General features: G+C 41.2%; 1 protein-coding gene across 5 annotated transcripts in view; it reads right to left on the bottom strand.

The window, feature by feature from the left end:
- Nucleotides 1–17,267, bottom strand: part of OXNAD1 (oxidoreductase NAD binding domain containing 1) — a 66,155-nt gene that overhangs the window by 35,555 nt on the left and 13,333 nt on the right. For all 5 annotated transcript variants that reach the window (XM_070730107.1, XM_070730108.1, XM_070730110.1 and 2 more), the window contains one exon: nt 8,998–9,104. In XM_070730107.1, coding sequence (XP_070586208.1) covers nt 8,998–9,104 — 107 coding nt within the window. The remainder of the gene's footprint in view (nt 1–8,997; nt 9,105–17,267) is intronic.

Below are 17,267 nucleotides of genomic sequence, written 5' to 3'. Positions count from 1 at the left end.
TTGCCATTAATTCGTCCTTTTGATCGTTTCTCATATTTTTAACTAACATTTTAGTTTTTTGCTTATTTATTTTTAATCCCGCTAAATTTCCAAATTTTCCAAGTGTTTCTATTAATATCGGACCTGATTGTAATGGATCCTCCAAAATGAAGACAAGGTCGCCCGCAAATACCTATAATTTGCATGTTTCTTTTTTTATTTTTAATCCTTTTATTTGTTCATTCCTTCTAATTATTCTGGTAAGCACCTCTAAGGTTAGTATAAATAAAAGAGATGCGGGCATCTCTGTCTTGTGCCTTTTTCTATTGAAATTTTGGGCATCTCTGTCTTGTGCCTTTTTCTATTGAAATTTGGGGAGTTGTATCATCATTTACTATGATATTGGCAAATTGTTCTGTGTATAACGCCCTTATTGCTCTTAGAAATTTCCCGCCGAAATTCATGTATTCTATCTGCTTTAACATGAAGTCCCAATTAATATTATCAAATGCTTTTTGGGCATCGATAAACACTAGTGCAACTTGTTTCTCACTGTGACATTTGTAATATTCCAAATTATCTAATACGGTTCTCAAATTATTTCTCAATTGTCTTTTGAGTAGGAATCTGTTCTGGTCGGGATGAATAAATTCATTTAAAAATCCTTTAATCTATTTGCCATAATTGAGCTGAATATTTTATAGCCCACATTTAAAAGAGAGATGGATCTATAGTTCACTATTTGTGTCTGATCTGTATCTTTTTAAAATATCAATATTAGGTTTGCAACTTTCCATGAAGCGGGCAGTTTACCTTCTTCAAGGACTGCATTGAATACATCTAATAACGTCTCTTCTAAAACTTCTAATATTTCTTTGTGTAGTTCTATTTGTAGGCCATCAGGTCCGGGAGCTTTATAATTATTTTGGTTTTTAACTGCTTCTCTTAGCTCTATTATTGAAATTGGTTGGTTTAGCCTTTCTTTAATGTTTTCTGTTACTTTTGGAAGATTAGCTAGATAAAAATGTTTTCAATCTGTTCCACTTCATTTTTTGGGGGGGGTATAGATTATTATAAAAATTCCCTATAATCTGTTTTTTTACAATCAATATCATAACAAATTATCCCTTCTTCATTTTTAAGATAGCTAATCGGGTTTTTTTCTTTTGAATTTTTAAGTTTTTAAGTTTTTTATCTGGTTTATTGGCATTCTCAAAAAAATTTTGTTTGTTATTCTTTATTTGTTAAGCCATGTTTGCCTTTTCTAATAAATTTAATTTATGTTTTATCAAAATCATTTGTTGGTTGATATCATTCTTTTGGGGATGACATTGAAGTTCTTCTAGTTCTTGATAATTTCTTTCTAATTTTTCTTTTTCTTCCTTTAAAAAAAAAAAATTCTCTGGCCATGTAAGAAATTGTCAGTCCTTTTATCACCACCTTTGCCGTATCCCATAAGTTTTGTAAATTTGTTTGTTCTTTTGTATTTTCTTGAAAAAAGAATTTTAATTCTTCTTTCATTTTTGTTTTATATTCGTTATGCCTTAAAATCGTTCTTTTGAATGTCCATCTACTATTTTTTTCTTCTTTCCCTTTCCAGGTTATTCTTATTACATTATGATCTGAATCTAAGTTTGTTTCTATCCTCATGTCTTCTAGCTGCATGTTTATTTCAGTTGTTGTCCAGGCCATGTCAAGTCTTGACCAAGATTTATGTCTGTTTAAGCAGTATGTGAATTTTTTAATCTGAGGGTTTCTTTCCCTCCAACTATCTCTAAGTTTGAATTCTTTAATAAGCTTTAGAAAAGCATTCGGAAGAGTTCTTCCATTTTGCTTTTTGTTTTCCTCACTTAAATAGTCAAGTTCTTTGTTTACAATTCCATTAAAATCTCCTATTATACAAATGTTGTCACCAGCAATTTCTCTCATCTTTCTCTGTAGTTTTTCATAAAAATTTTGTTGCCCCTCATTTGGGGCGTATATGTTAATCAAAGTTATTGGAATTTGGTTTTTTACAATTTCCACCATTAAAATCCTACCATCAACATCTTTATAAATCAATTTTGTTTGAATATTTTCATTTAAGTACATTATTATTCCTCTTTTCCTTTCTTGGGCTAACGATGTGAATAAATTTCCTAATTTGGGTCTTTTATATAGGTATTCATATTTTTCTTTGATATGTGCCTCTTGAATCGCAATTATATCTACTTTTCTTTTACTCATTTGATTGAAAAATTTGTTTCTTTTTTTGGTGCATTTAATCCATTTATGTTTACCGAATATAACTCAATTCCTAGGTTAATTTTAGATTCTACTCCTACCTTACTTGTACTTTGGCCTGATTGCTCTAGTACTTCTAACTTCCTTGTACTCTTCTGTCTTGCCATCTCTATAATTTGCTTTACCTATCCTTTCTATCATCTCCTCTTGTTGTTTCCTTTCTTGGCCTTCCCTTCTTACTTGTCTTTCTAATTCTACTTTATCCCTTATATTTCTCATCTCTGTTGCCTGATCATTGCCAAAGTTTGTATAATGGAATTCTTCTGCCTTTTCTATGGAGTCTATCCTAATCTTTTTCTCTTGCACTGATATCATGATTCCTTCTGGTGTCAGCCATCTAAAATTCACATTGTGTCTTATTAATTTAGATGTTAGGAACATGTATGGTTTCCTCAGATCTTGAACCCTTTTTGGCACCTGTTTCAAGACAACAAGCTGCCTTCCCCTGTATTTGATAGGTTCCTCTCTTGCTCTGTGTAGAATTTCATCTCGTATTGATTTTTTAACTAGTTTTACATGAACCTCTTTAGGGAGATTGTGACACCTAGTGTAATTGGTATTTTTATGGTAAATTTCATCCATTTCATTTAACATTTTTTCTTTCCCTGTCCCTAATGCTTTAGCCAATATGTCTGCCATCACTTCAGGGAGATCTTCACTTTTTTCCTCTCTCAAATTTTGAAAGCGCAAGTAATGATTGGCTTTCTCAGTTTCCAACATTATAACCATATTTTCCAATTCCCTATTAGCTTGCGTTAATCTATTGTTTATCTCATCCAACCGTCTATGTTCCTGATCCATTTTCTCCTCCATTTCCTGTAACATTTGTTCATTCTTTACCATCTGTTGCTGAAAGACTTCATATTTAGCATCCATATTCGACATTCTTTCTTTTAGTTCTCCTGCATCGTTTCTAGCCTCCCCTATCTCCTTTTTAATATCTTCATGGTTTTTGAGCATTGTTTCTTGCTTTTGCATAAGCATTAATTGTAGATCTTTAAAAGAGTTTGATCTCTCTCTTTGCGTCATCATATCTTCTATAGACCTCTGGGATGGACTAGGGATTGCCGAAGTAGATTGATTCATGGGCCTCCTCCCTGACCCAAATCTAGACAGATTGGATAGGCTAGTCATTTTGTTATATTTTTTCCACCAAAATTCCCAACTCAGCAAATCCTTCTTGCACCCCTCCACAATTTCTTCTGTTGAGCACTATCCGTAAGTCAAATAATGTTGCTTGGTCTAACTGTAACAAATATGACAAATATATATATAACAATTTGTATAGATATATATAATAACATTATGAATTATTCTTATCTAATGTTTATCTCTTTCAAAATATGTCAATAGATTTGTACTTTATATTTCAACTGAGTAATATAGATTAGTGTGTATAAATATTATTAAATATTATTAATTGTAGGTTAACTTTAAATTCATTAATTATTTACGATATATGCATGTAATTACATTACAATATATAGATATATACAACAGTTAATAAAATAGTTTATTGCAAAGAATATAATATGAATATGAATATGATATGAAAAGAAAAGAAAAGAAAAGAAATAGAAAATAAAAAAACAAAGCAGCAAGTACAATGAATCAAATAGTCCTGAAAGGGGTGGAAGCAAAAGAGAGAGAGAGAATCAGAAATGTCTCTAAGGATAATCAGATGAAAGTTAATTAATTAGTTGGTAATAAATCAGTTCAGGATCAAAATAAATCAGTTCAAGATCAAAATTCTCAGTCAGTTCATTAAAAAAGTATACAGTGGAACCCCGACATAAGAGCTGCTCGACTTAAGAGCTACTCGAGATAAGAGCTGGGAGAGGAGAGACATTTTTTAAAAAAAAATTTATTACTTGGATTTGTATGCCGCCCCTCTCCGCGATACGAGCCGAGAAGAGCCAGGCTGGCTTACTTTCCTTCCTTCCCGCGCTGATGCAGAGCCACTCGAACAAAGCGTCGCGCCCCTCTGATGCTTTCGGCGGCTTCCGAAGCGACGCTGGGCTCTTTTGCCGCCAAAAGTATCAGGGGGGCGTGACGCTTTGTTCGAGTGGCTCTGCATCAGCGCGGGAAGGAAGGAAAGTAAGCCAGCCCGGCTCTTCTCGGCTCGTATCCCGGCACTTGGTGAGTGGAGAGGCGGTCGCCTCCCCTGCCGCCCCACTCTGGGGGTCCTTGGCTTCTGCTGGGGGTGGGGGGATCCGAACGCTGTTTTGAATTTCACATTCCGAGTGGCCCAAACGCCAAAGGCGAACTTCCGCACCTCAGGAGTTAGCTCGCAAACGGCGCGGCTGTTTTAAAACACCGCTGCCGGCCTGGGGGGGGAGAGGGAAAGGGGGGAGAGGGGGGAGAGAAAGAGAGAGGGAGAGAGAGAAAGAGAGAGGGAAAGGGGGGGAGAGGGGGGAGAGAAAGAGAGAGGGATAGAAAGAGAGAGAGAGTGAGAGATGCTCAGTGAGCCTTTCTTTGAAGTTGCCTTTCTTTCTTTCTTTCTCTCTCTCTTTCTTTTTCTCTCTTGCTCTCTTGCTCTTTCATTCTTTTTTCTTTCTCTTTCTTTCTTTCTTTCTCCTTCTTTCTTTCTTTCTCTTGCTTTCTTTCTTTCTCTTGCTTTCTCTCCTTCCTTCCCTCCTTCCATTTCTTTCATTCTCCCTCTCTATTTTTATTTCTCTTTCATTTTGCTTGCTTTCTTTCTTGCTCTTTTTCTTTCTCTCTTTTACCTTCCCTTCCTCTATTTCTTGCTTTCCTTTTCCTTCCTCCCTTCTTTCCTCCCTCTACAGGATTGGGTGGCAGTGAAGTTACTCTCCCCTTTCATAAGTTTCCTTGCTTCCTTCCTCTGTTCCTGTCCCTTCACCCTTTCTTTCTTTCTTTCTTTCTTCCTTTCTTTCTTCCTTCCTTTCTTTCTTTCCTTCCTTCCTTTCCTCCCTCCATTTCTTGCTTTCCTTTTCCTTCCTCCCTTCTTTCCTCCCTCTACAGGATTGGGTGGCAGTGAAGTTGAATAAATAACTACAGTTTAATGAATAAAAATAAAAGTTTGCCATGTTGATTGTTTTGGGTAAAAAGAGGAAGGGAAGGGAAGCTCTCAGCTTATCATCTTATTAATAAGTAAAGTTACATTTATTCTTGCAATGTCTTTTTGCATAATTTAGACTAACTTTGTGAGTTTTTTGAGGGCTGGAACCAATTAAAATTATTTACATTAATTCCTATGGGGAAAAGTCGTTCGAGATAAGAGCTGCTCGACTTAAGAGCGCAGGTCCGGAACGAATTAAACTCGTATCTCGAGGTACCACTGTATAGGGAATTATAATGTAGTTCAGGGGAAAATTCTATACAGTTCTCTACAATTCTTCTTATTTAAGGTACCAATCTTTTTTCTTCTTTATTTTTAAAGGCTAGAGTTATTTTTACAGCTCCAAAATTCCGTAGTTCAGAAGCAAAGTTTAGAAACAAGTTCAGAAGCAAGTTCGGAAACAAAACAAAGAAAAACAAGAGAAAAGGATTTAGTCACTAGTTACCATCTATAATGTACTGTCTTATAATAATAATAAAATTTTATTTACGGTCAAAGACCATCAATATAATATTAATAATAATTAAAAGAAAAAAGAACAGGAAACAGGACTTTTGACTGAGCAACCAAGATTGACCCATTGTAACTATACAAGAGATGTACATATCTCGCTATGAAGGCACACATTTGCGACGAATCCCCGCTGCTGCTGTGCAGAATTTGGCCACCTGTGCTGTAATCCTGGCCTGCTCATCCCCAAGCAACCACCGGAGATAGGCAACATCCGAGCAGTCAGGATATCCCTCAATAAGTGGTAGAATATGCTTTATCCTAATGTCAGTGTAAAAGGAGCATCTCAGGAGCATGTGTCCCTCAGTCTCCACCTCTCCTGAGCCACAAGGGCAAAATCTTTCAGTGGCTGGAGTTCCCTTGTACTTGCCGTACAAAACGGCAGATGGAAGCGCATGGCACCATACAAGAGGAAATGCCTTTCGATGGCTTGCTGACTCTGTCCCAGGTATCTTGCAGGAGCCACAACATATCTAGTGGCATCTGAGGCCAGAAACAGCAGAGCTCTACCCAAGTCCTCCTGGCTCTCGATGTCCTCCACCCTTTGTCACAAGGTCTGTCCTGCTAGATCATAGTTCATCTCGAGTATTAAATCTGTGGAGAAGCCTAATTTGTAAAGATTGAACTTGATGACCTTAATCCATGAGGAGGAAAATTCATCATGAAGGATTAACGGAGCAAGACCTTGCAGAAAAAAATTAAGCTTTAACCACATATTTAGGGGATGCTATACAGATTCTTGCTTCGACCTTTATCAGTCCAGTCTCCAGGCGCAGAAGTGCGTTTGAGACGCAACGTGGCATCTGAAGAATTGCTCTAATAAATTTGGATCGAACTAATTCTAGTGGTGTAAAATGTAAATCTGAAGCTGGTGGTCCAAGCAAGGACCCGTAAAGAAGCTGAGCTAGCAACTTAGCCTTAAAAAACTTGATAGCAGCAGGAACATAATAATCTCCCTTTGTGCGGAAAAAATTGAGAATGGCGCTCGCTGATTTTTGTCCCAAGGCAGCTGCATATTCTCCATGTGCTTTCCTTGAGCCATTGGCCTGAAAGACCACCCCCCAGTTATTTAAAGGTGGTTACCTGCTCTATTTTGTGCCCATCAAGATACCATGAGTAAATTTTTGGCCTTTTTGCAAAGGCCATGATCTTTGTTTTTTCATAATTTATACTCAGGTTATTGTTATTACAGTACTGAAGAAGGGCTCGTAAAGCTCTGTTAAGGCCTACTGGAGTCCTGGAGAGGATCACAGCGTCATCTGCATAGAGCAAAAGGGCAATGTTTCAGTCGCCTATTTTGGGGTGGTGATTTGGTTTGTTCAACCATTTTGCCATATCATTTATATAAAAGTTGAAAAGTAGGGGGGCCAGGATGCACCCCTGTTTAACCCCTCTTTCAGTTTTAACTGGCTTTGAGAGGGACCCTTGTGTATTACACCTCACCTTGAGGGACGTCTTGGTATGTAGGGCACATAGTAAATGAAGAAGCCTTTGATCAATGGAGGCAGCTTCCAACCTCTCCCATAATTTAGTCCTAGTTACTGAATCAAAAGCTGCCTTGAAATCTATAAATCCAGCATATAGTGATACAGGACTATTTGAGATGTATTTTTCTATAAGATGGCGGAGGACTAAGCACTGATCAATAGTGCCCCTTCCCTCTCTAAAGCCGGCTTGCTCTTCAGTGATCAGATTCTCAAAATCCAGCCACTCCTTTAGTTTGCCTTGTAGGTGTTTTATAATTTTACTTATTATATTTAATAGACTTATTGGTCTATAATTGGCAGGGTCATCTCTTTTCCCCCTCTTAAAAATTGGGATCACAATTGCCAAGCCCCAATCCTCTGGGACGTAGCCCGTGGAATCAATATACGTGAATAGCGCTGCCACTCTTAAGTTATTCTTCAATATTTCTGAGATAACCGAGTCAGCTCCCGGGGCTTTGCCTGACCTGAGTTGGCCAATGAGCGATATAATTTCAGACTCTGAGACTGGGGGCCAATTTGGCAAGTCCTTCTTTGTAGATCTTATACTTTCTTTAGATGGGTCTTCGTACATCCTCTGAAAGTGAAGTTCCCAGGTGTTAGTAGGTATAGGAATGTCTAATGGAGTATGTATTTTTTCTGAGTGTCTGGCTATTAAATGCCAGAATAGAGAGGAGTTCTTTGGCTTTGCAGCCCCAATAAGCTGTTCGCGGGAGGATCTTTATCTTGTCTCTTCTTAAGGGCAATTAGTTGCTTATACTGTTTTTTTAGGGTAACAAGATGGTTTAGGCTTGTTTTGTTGCCATTCTCAGTCTCAACTTTGTACCACTTATAAGCCAAGGTGAGAGCTTTCTTGGCTTCCACACAGTCCTTGTCAAACCATTGTTTCGAGGTAGTATAGGACCTCTTAGTGATCACCAATCAAATTATCTGTTGCACTTTTTATCTTTGGAATAAGCCCGATCTTATTTAGAATTTAAAGAGTACCTAGTAGAGGGTTGTTTTTTTAAATCACATCTCAGTTCGCCGCTTGCTGGAAGGGGAAAAGATGGCGACTTCCGACTTCCTCCCTCACTGTACCTTCTCGTAAAATAGGAACACCACTAGGGCTTTAATCCAGAGATATCACCTCCGATCTTGTGTCTGAATCAAATTGAGATCCTGGTAAGTTCTTCTTTCAGGTTATGCTGCACGCCATCCCGCTAGTTAAAAGCTCAAAATTCAGCCAACCGGGAACACCTTCAGGTCGCCATTGCGCTCCCTCCCTTGGACAATTGGTCTCTCTGTGGGTTATCCTGGTCCGCCGATCGGGCCGCCACCACAGAATCTGCTACCTGTGCTCCCCAATCTTCCGATCCCCTCTCTCGGGATCTACAGCTTCTGGGAAGCTTACTGATCACCCATGAATGTCTGGGTTAGATCACCCATGAATGTCTGGGTTAGATCACCCATGAATGTCTGCCATGGCTAGCTCCGCCTCCCTCTATTCATTTTATGAGAGCAAATCACTGCATTCAAAGGTGACTAAATTAAACATTTGCACATGCCTATAATAAAAATTATTTGATGTCAATAAAAATTAATAATTTGGTTTTAAATGTTTCATCAATTTAGAATTTAATTAACGTATCTATTAAATACATACAGATCAAAGAATCTTACCATTGTCCTGCTTTAAAAGTAAATTCCTTATCTGTCACTGCCAAACGAAGTCTTTTAACTGTTTCAGATTCATTGCTGATGCCACAAACTTTTGCTTTAGAAATAATCTAAAACGACAAAGAACATCATCATAACTACCACCACTATTTTCAGCAAATACATATAAAACTCAACTAAAAAATAATTGTTTCTGGATCCTTCCAAGAATAAAACTCCAATCATGAATTAGGGTAACTATGATATTTACTGGTTTCTTTGCTAAATTTTAAGTTCTAATCTCATTGCAGGTAATGAAACTGAGTCTTTAACAAGATTAACAATCCAAAAACAAGCAAAGATTTGTTCATTCGTTTATTCATTCATTCATTTTTTTATGAATACCTCTTGACATATGACTATGGACAACTAATATGGACAACTTAGAAAAGATTAATACTTTTCTCATCTTTGGCTTTAGCATTTTTAGTCCAGATTCCTATATAGCAAAATTTAGAAATTTGTAATACTTATAATTATGTACAGTACTTATAATAATACTTATGTAATACATACTTATGTCTGATTCCAAAGTTTGTTCTATAAACTGAAAGAACCGTTGTACATACCTGAACGGTCTTCTCAGTGCTCTGGAAGGAGAGTCCATCATGGGTTGTTAACCAATCCTATTGGTAGAGACTGAGTTAATTTAAATAATTAATTAACTGGCACCGCCCCCTTAGCAGCCCCCATGAGCCAGTTTTAAAAATGAAGACAATGTAAAAATCAGAAAATTTTATTAACTTCATAACCAAAAAATAAACTTTAACAGTCCCAGCACTCCGGCGACCTGGCCAAACACCATGCCGGGTGGGTATGGACTCTCCTTCCAGAGCACTGAGAAGACCGTTCAGGTATGTACAACGGTTCTTCTCCATTGACTCTGGAAGGAGAGTCCATCATGGGATATACCAAAGTTCAAGTCCCCTGGGAGGGAAAAGGCTGGGCCGAGGTCGTTGGAGTGACACACACTCGCTGTAAGACACGCCTGCCAAATGAAGCCTCCGCCGAAGCCCATGAGTCTAGTTTATAATGGCGTATAAAAGTAGAAGAGGAGGCCCAAGTAGCGGCACGACAGATATCTTCCAAGGACGCTTGCGTTGACCAAGCCGCCGAAGCAGCCGCACTTCTGGTGAAATGGGCTAGGACCCCGGCGGGGGGAGATTGAGACCTCGATGCATAAGCCTCCGCAATGCAATCTTTAATCCAGCGACTAAGGGATTGCAAAGACACTGCTAGACCCATTGAGGTCTGAGCAAAGGAAACAAAGAGTCTTTCCGTCTTTCGAAAAGGCGCTGTCCTCCTGATATAGAGCTTCAAGGCCCTTCGGACATCGATCTTGTGCCAACGAAGTTCAGAGGGATGTTGACCATGTGTGCAGAAGTCCGGTAGAACCAGTTCTTGCCGTCTGTGAAAATCGGAATTCACATGCAGGTAGGCCTCTTTTAAGTCTATGGATGTTAATAGGTCCTGCATTCGAATTGCGGCCAAGATGGTTTGAAGGGAATGCATCCGGAATCGCCGATATTTGATGTAAGTATTGAGGTGCTTTAAATTGAGGATCATGCGAACCCCTCCCGATGACTTTGGCACAAGGAAGACCTTTGAATAAAAGCCGGTACCTATCTCGTGCCTGGGCACCTCCTCTATTGCCCGGATCTCCAACAGATGGGCAACCTCTCGCAGAAGCTGAGACCTCTTCAGGGGGTCCCGCTGAACTGGGCACTGCACATAACGGTAAGGTGGGGGCTGCAGGAACTCCAAGCGCAAGCCCTGGGAGACAGTTGCTAACGCCCACCTGTCGGAGGATGTAGTCCGCCAGACGGCTTCGAAAAACCGAAGTTTTCCTCCCAGGGGTTGTTGAAGAGAGTCACTTAGAGCGCTTGAAGCCCCTCTGGCTGCCACGAAAGGGACGTCTCGACTGTTGATACCCTCTTTGGTGATCCTGGAAGGGCGCTCTATCTCCCCGGAACGTGTTGGAGTTATATGGGGCCTGAGAATAGGGTCTTGCATTCTGACCCGCTGGAGCAGAAGAGTCCCACCGAAAGGACGGCCTGCGCTGGTAGGGAGTATAGCGACGCTCTTGGCGCCGGTAGGCTCTGGGGAGGGACTTTCTTTTATCCTTGTCTTCCACAAGGACTGGATCTAACGCCTCCCCAAAAAGCTTTTCCCCTTGAAAAGGAGCCGAGGCCAGGTTCCATTTGGACTTGAGGTCCGCTGGCCAGCTTCGCAGCCAGAGTAGGCGCCTTGATGATAATGTTGCTGCCATACTCCTGGCCGAAAACTTGGCAGCATGCAGAGTGGCGTCTGCTGAAAACTCCGCTGCTGCCAACAGCTTCCCAAGATCCTGTCGCAAGCGACCCTCATCCGGTCCAAGTCTGGCCTGCATCTCCTGCAGCCAGACGATAGATGCTCGGGTGAAAAAGGAAGCAGCCGCCGCTGCTCGAAATCCCCAGCTCGCCATCTGGTGGGTTTTTCGGATCAACACCTCTGCCTTTCTGTCCTCAGGCTTTAGGCTATCGCCTGTCTCAGAGGGCACTAAAGACTTAGAAATCAGCTGCATGACAGGCTGGTCTATAGGAGGGAATTCCAATAATTTTTCTACCTCCTCATCACATGTGTAGAATCTTCTCTCTACTGCAGAGGGGCCCTGAGCGGCAGCTGGATGTTGCCAGGGTCTTTTGACACTTTGCAGGATGATATCAGAGGATGGGATGTGCTCTGACTCAGGCTGGGGTTCTTTAAAGAGGACTGTAGCTGGTTTTGTCCCATCTGTGGGGTCTGCTGCTTTTTCAGGGCCTGGCAAGTCGACAGTCTGTTTTGCTTTATGAAGCAATACCCTGAAAGTTGAGGCCTTAAAGAGCCCAGCAGCCACAGGCTGTTCTGGTGGTGTCTCATCATCAGAGAGCTCATAGTCTTTTTCAATTTCCTCTGACGGGCTGGCCTCCTCAGCCCAAGACCCCAAGCCTGAGGGGGGCGGTGCGCACCACAGGTTTTTTGATTGCACCTGGCGAGGCTGCTGCGTAACTTGTTGCACCCCCGCCGCCATCCCCTGAGTGTAGGCATTATTAATTAAATCCTGAACCGAAGGGGACATCTGAGGCCAAGTATCTGGTTGAGGCCTAATCCCTGTAGAAGACCAAGGCTCAGGTGGACCACGAAGCCCCGCTGCTGTTGGCGTGAAGGTGGCTGAGGGTCCCTGGCCGCTCCTTAGAGACTGACTTGCTGACCCTGGTCTAGGTTGGATAGGCCCAGGGGAAGGGAACACCTGAGGCATAGTTGCAGCTTGCCTGTCTGGAGACCAATCGCGGTCTGACATCACCTCTGCTGGCCTTATGGCAGTATGGGGAACTGGTGTGTCCCTGGCCAGGGGCAAATATTGCGCAGACAGAGGGGAAACCGTCAAGGGGGTGTGAAGGGCCGCTTCCAGCCTTTTTTCCAAGGCCTGAATCCTCTTTTCTGCATCTTTAAGTGAGGAAGAGGAATGCTGGGACTTGGCTTTATCTTTAGCCTTGGCCTTGGCCTTGGGGGCAGTGCTAGGAGAAGGCACTTTCCCTGGATTCATTTGATCTTCCATTGTACTTACAGTAACACTGGAGATTAGAAATTGGCAATTAGCTCACACCAACACCACGCACAAAATGGCGACCAGGCACCCCTGGGGCTAGCGCATGCGCAATTCCTGCCCCGATCGGTTGATCGCGCCCATTCTCTGGGCGGAGAGCAACTTTCCCGCCTAGGGACAAAATGGCGGGCGCGGGAAAGACTTCTGAGGGAAATTAGCCCTCTATGCCACCGCGCTGCTCCTTTGGGGGGGGGCAACCCCTCCAGGCAATGTATCTCCACTTTGAACAGCCGCCGGCACGCTCAGCAATTTTGAGTTATTTTCGCCGCTCTCGTGCGATCCCAGCACGAGCGACGCGGCGGCGGCTTCGGCGGCGGCTTTTTTACGAGCCGCCGAACAGCTGAGAGGCGCTGGCTCCGCGCCAGCCCTTTCCTTCCAAGCAAAGCTGCCGGGGGAGCCCTGGATGCCGCTTGATCTTGCTGGGGAAGTGGAGATTCCCCCAAGCCTCCCAGTGGGGCGGGCGGACCCCCCCACCTTCGGCTCGCAGCCGGGTCTGGCCTCGGAGGCCAGGGACCCCAGGCTGTGTTGCTCCTCGCTTGGGGTGGTACCCGCGGAGGGAAGGGGCCCCCGAGGAGAAAAACGGTGGGGGAGTGCCCACGGAGGGCAGAGACCCCTTACTGGAAAGTTAATCTGTGAAAACACAAGAGAGAAAACATTAAAATGGTAAGGTATTCAATTTTAAATAATAACAAAACAATTTTAATCAATTTTAATTAACCAATATGTCAAAATAACATAAGGTAACTCATAAGACAAAAACTCAAACGTCTCTACACTTAGACTGAGTTTTTAAAACTGGCTCATGGGGGCTGCTAAGGGGGCGGTGCCAGTTAATTAATTATTTAAATTAACTCAGTCTCTACCAATAGGATTGGTTAACAACCCATGATGGACTCTCCTTCCAGAGTCAATGGAGAATACAATATGGCTATTTGTATTCAAATGACACTAATCCACCTATTTACCGTATATACTCGAGTATAAGCCGAGTTTTTCAGCCCAAAAAATGGGCTGAAAAACACAACCTCGGCTTATACTCGGGTCATTGACAAAGTCACCACACGAGGGCGCCATTGCTTGAGCCAGAGCGAGGAGGCACCAGCTTTTGTCTCCTCTCGCACGCCATAGTTCCTCTCCCTAGCTCAAGCAAAGGAGGCAGCCATTTGCTCCAACCGAGAGGGGGGAAAAGTAATGGTGAGTAACTATTCCTTGCTCTCTCTGCATTGCCTTTAGTCAGATTAAAAAGGCCCCCTGCTGTCAGATTCTCCTCCCCCTCCTTTGAAAGGATTTAAACTGTTTAAAAAATGGTATTTTGTGGTAGTTGCTGTCCTTGCTTGGATAGGATCTAATAATGTATTATGAGGCAGAGCTAGACAGGAATTATTTTTCTATCTGTCTATCTTTCTATCTATCTATTTTTCTATCTGTCTGTCTGTCTATCTATCTTTCTATCTATATCTATCTGTCTATCTATCTATCATCTATCTATCTATCTGTATCTATTTCTATCTATCTATTTTTCTATCTATCTATTTTTCTTTCTATCTATCTATCTATCTATCTATCTATCTAGCTATCTAGCTATCTATCTGTATCTATTTCTATCTATCTATCTATCTATTTTTCTATCTGTCTGTCTGTCTGTCTATCTTTCTATCTATATCTATCTATCTATCTGTATCTATTTCTATCTATCTTTCTATCTATCTATCTATCTATTTTTCTGTCTGTCTGTCTATCTATCTTTCTATCTATATCTATCTATCTATCTATCTATCTATCTATCTATCTATCTATCTATCTATCTATCTATCTATCTATCTATTTGGTTTTCTATGCTGATAACCTCACAGCAGCTAATGCTGAAGCTCTTCTTTGGATACACTTATTTATTTATTTGTTTGTTTGTTTGTTTGTTTGTTTATTTAATTGGATTTGTATGCAATCCTTCTCCAAGGACTCAGGGTGGCTCACAGCATATATAAAAACAGAACAATAATGTAAATCCAATTAATGATGAGAAGGAATCCAGTTTTGAAGGATTTTAACTCTTAGGTTTTAGCTTTGTTCCTGATCGAACTACTTTTTTTACTTTTTAATTTATTGTTAATATTGTTAATTTGTTTACCCTCTTTTAAATTTACAGAGCTAGTTTACTGGTTTTCTTTAAAATAAATATTCTAAAACATGTCTCAATTAATGTAATTTTATTGTTTTCCATTTTTATAAGTTACCAGTAGCCACTGCATTTTCTAACCTCGGCTTGTACTCGGGTCAATACGTTTTCCCAGTTTTTGTGGCAAAAAATTGGTGCCTCGGCTTATACTCGGGTCGGCTTATACTCGAGTATATACGGTATTTATTAATCGTAGGAGACAAAAAAAGTGGGGGGAAATTCTGGTCCAAAGTCTTCTAGCTCGATTTCTGGCATGCTCTCAGATTAAAAACACAAAGTTTAAAAATGCAGCTGAAAAAAGCTGCTTTTTTCCTCTGTTCTCAAGGAAGAAAACAATGAAACATAGAAACATAGGAACATGAATGAATGAAAAGCATAATACTAAATAATCGCAAAGACAATATTAAAGCAAAACAATTTTTTAAAATTATGTTTTATTGATATTTACTATACTGTTTCCTTTGGGGTGATTCTCCATCTCCTTCTCCCTCCCAATTTTTCTGATAGCAGTGTTATAAAACAGATTGCATGACTCAAGACTAGCTACAAGCTTTAGGGCTGGGTAGGACTTGAACACAAATCATTTGGAACATAGTCAACAATAGACTTAATAAAACATCTAAGCAGTCCAATGAGAGCATTTTGTTCTCTTGCTTTCTGCTGTGTTTCCTCTGATTTTCATAATTGACAATCAACACATCATAGAATATAATTTGGAATTGTTTGTTAAACAACAGAACATACTGTATTAATAGGCACAAATCTAACGTTCCTAAGATAAATTATGCTAGTCTAAAAGTACAGAAAATGTTAAAATGATAAAGTACATCTAAATACAATTATGAGTATTTCCTTTCCCAGCCAGAAAAACTGCTGTTCAACAAATGAAATTTGGTCAGCTATGTCTTAATTTAAAACATATGGCAAGAAATTAATTTCTGAATAAAAATAGTTGAGCATTTCTACTGTCTTGTAAAACAACAGCATACTTGCCAAGTAAATGCTACTTGCCAAGTAAATACTTTAAAAAATGTTTTAATAGACTTGGTTTTTTAAAGAAAAAGCTGTATTTCTTATTAAGACCTGCTCTCATGATGTCAGAAATTGTTCTCCTTAACACAGAAACTCCAGAATAAGTCTAACTTTAATATGTCACATTAACTTATAACTGACTTTTGAACGGAATCTTGCACACAATGTTATTACAAAAAAGTGATGTCCTTTTGCTTTTGTAAATATAGTGGGGCCTTTACTTAAGAATAGTGAATGGGTGCACTGAAGTTGCACAATTTGGGTCCGTACCGAATTTTACAGTGTTCGGTACCCCGGACCCGAACCCGAATTTTTTTGAAAATCCGTGCCGAAGTTCAGGTTCGGGCAACGTGGCGAAGCGGTGAAGCGGCGGACCAATGGACAGCTTTCTTCTTACCTGAAGCCATGTGGTCTCCGGACATCAAGGTAAATGAAAGGCTGGGATTGGCCATGTGCCCTGCTGACCACTCATTGGCCAGCAGTATGCATGGCTTGCATTGGTCCCCAAGGACACCTGACCTGCCTCTATAAAAGGCAGCACCTTGCTCTCCAGCCTGGGAGGCAACCTCGCGCCGGGTATATGGGAGGCAGCACGAGGGAGTCACCAGAGCGAAGTGGTTTATTCCCTCTCCAAGCATCCAGAGAAAGGAAAATGCTCCATTCGCTCTGGACTGCCCAGAGCGAAGGGAGCTTTTTTCTCTGGGTGCTGGCAGAGGTTTATTCCCTCTTCAAGCACCCAGAGAAAGGAAAATGCTTTGTTCGCACTGGACTGTTCGCTCTGGACTGCCAAAGCCTCCTTAAACACCACCGAAAGGCTCCTCTGGCAGCCAGAAAAGCCCAAGATGGCTGGGATTAAAGGGGGAATGGCAGGAAACTGGCCGGGCCTTCAGCATCTCTGTGTGGAAGAAGACCTCAGCTGTGCTTCGGATAAGGTTTAAAGGTCAGCATTAAGACAAGGGGAGAGGGGTAGAAGGGCTTCTTGTGACACAGAGACACCAGAAAAAAATTTGACAAAAATCAGTGGGTTCATATCGGTACGGCTCTCTGGACCACACCAGTATGAACCTACCACTGCTTATCTGGTTTCAGAAAGGCCCGGGATATGTGTATATGCAGTGTGGAGGTGAGCATAATGAGGGGGGGGAGAAGGGGTGTAGGCACATGCATGCATGCTAGCACACTCATACACACCCTTTTGGCACATGAACTAAAAAAGGTTTGCCATCTCTGATATAGGGCACTTGTAAGCCAGAATACCCACTCATACACCTAATTAGTATTGTTAGAGTTTAAGTCCTTTAAGCCAGAGGTCCCCAACCTTTTTTGCACCAGGGACCGGCTTTAAGCTAGATCAGTTTTCCATGGCCCGGTGGGGGGGGGGAGCTAGCTGTCAGCGGCGCC

The sequence above is a fragment of the Erythrolamprus reginae genome, chromosome Z, assembly GCF_031021105.1.
Source record: "Erythrolamprus reginae isolate rEryReg1 chromosome Z, rEryReg1.hap1, whole genome shotgun sequence".
NCBI classification, from domain to species: domain Eukaryota; kingdom Metazoa; phylum Chordata; class Lepidosauria; order Squamata; family Dipsadidae; genus Erythrolamprus; species Erythrolamprus reginae.
This window is presented reverse-complemented; position numbering and strand designations above follow the sequence as displayed.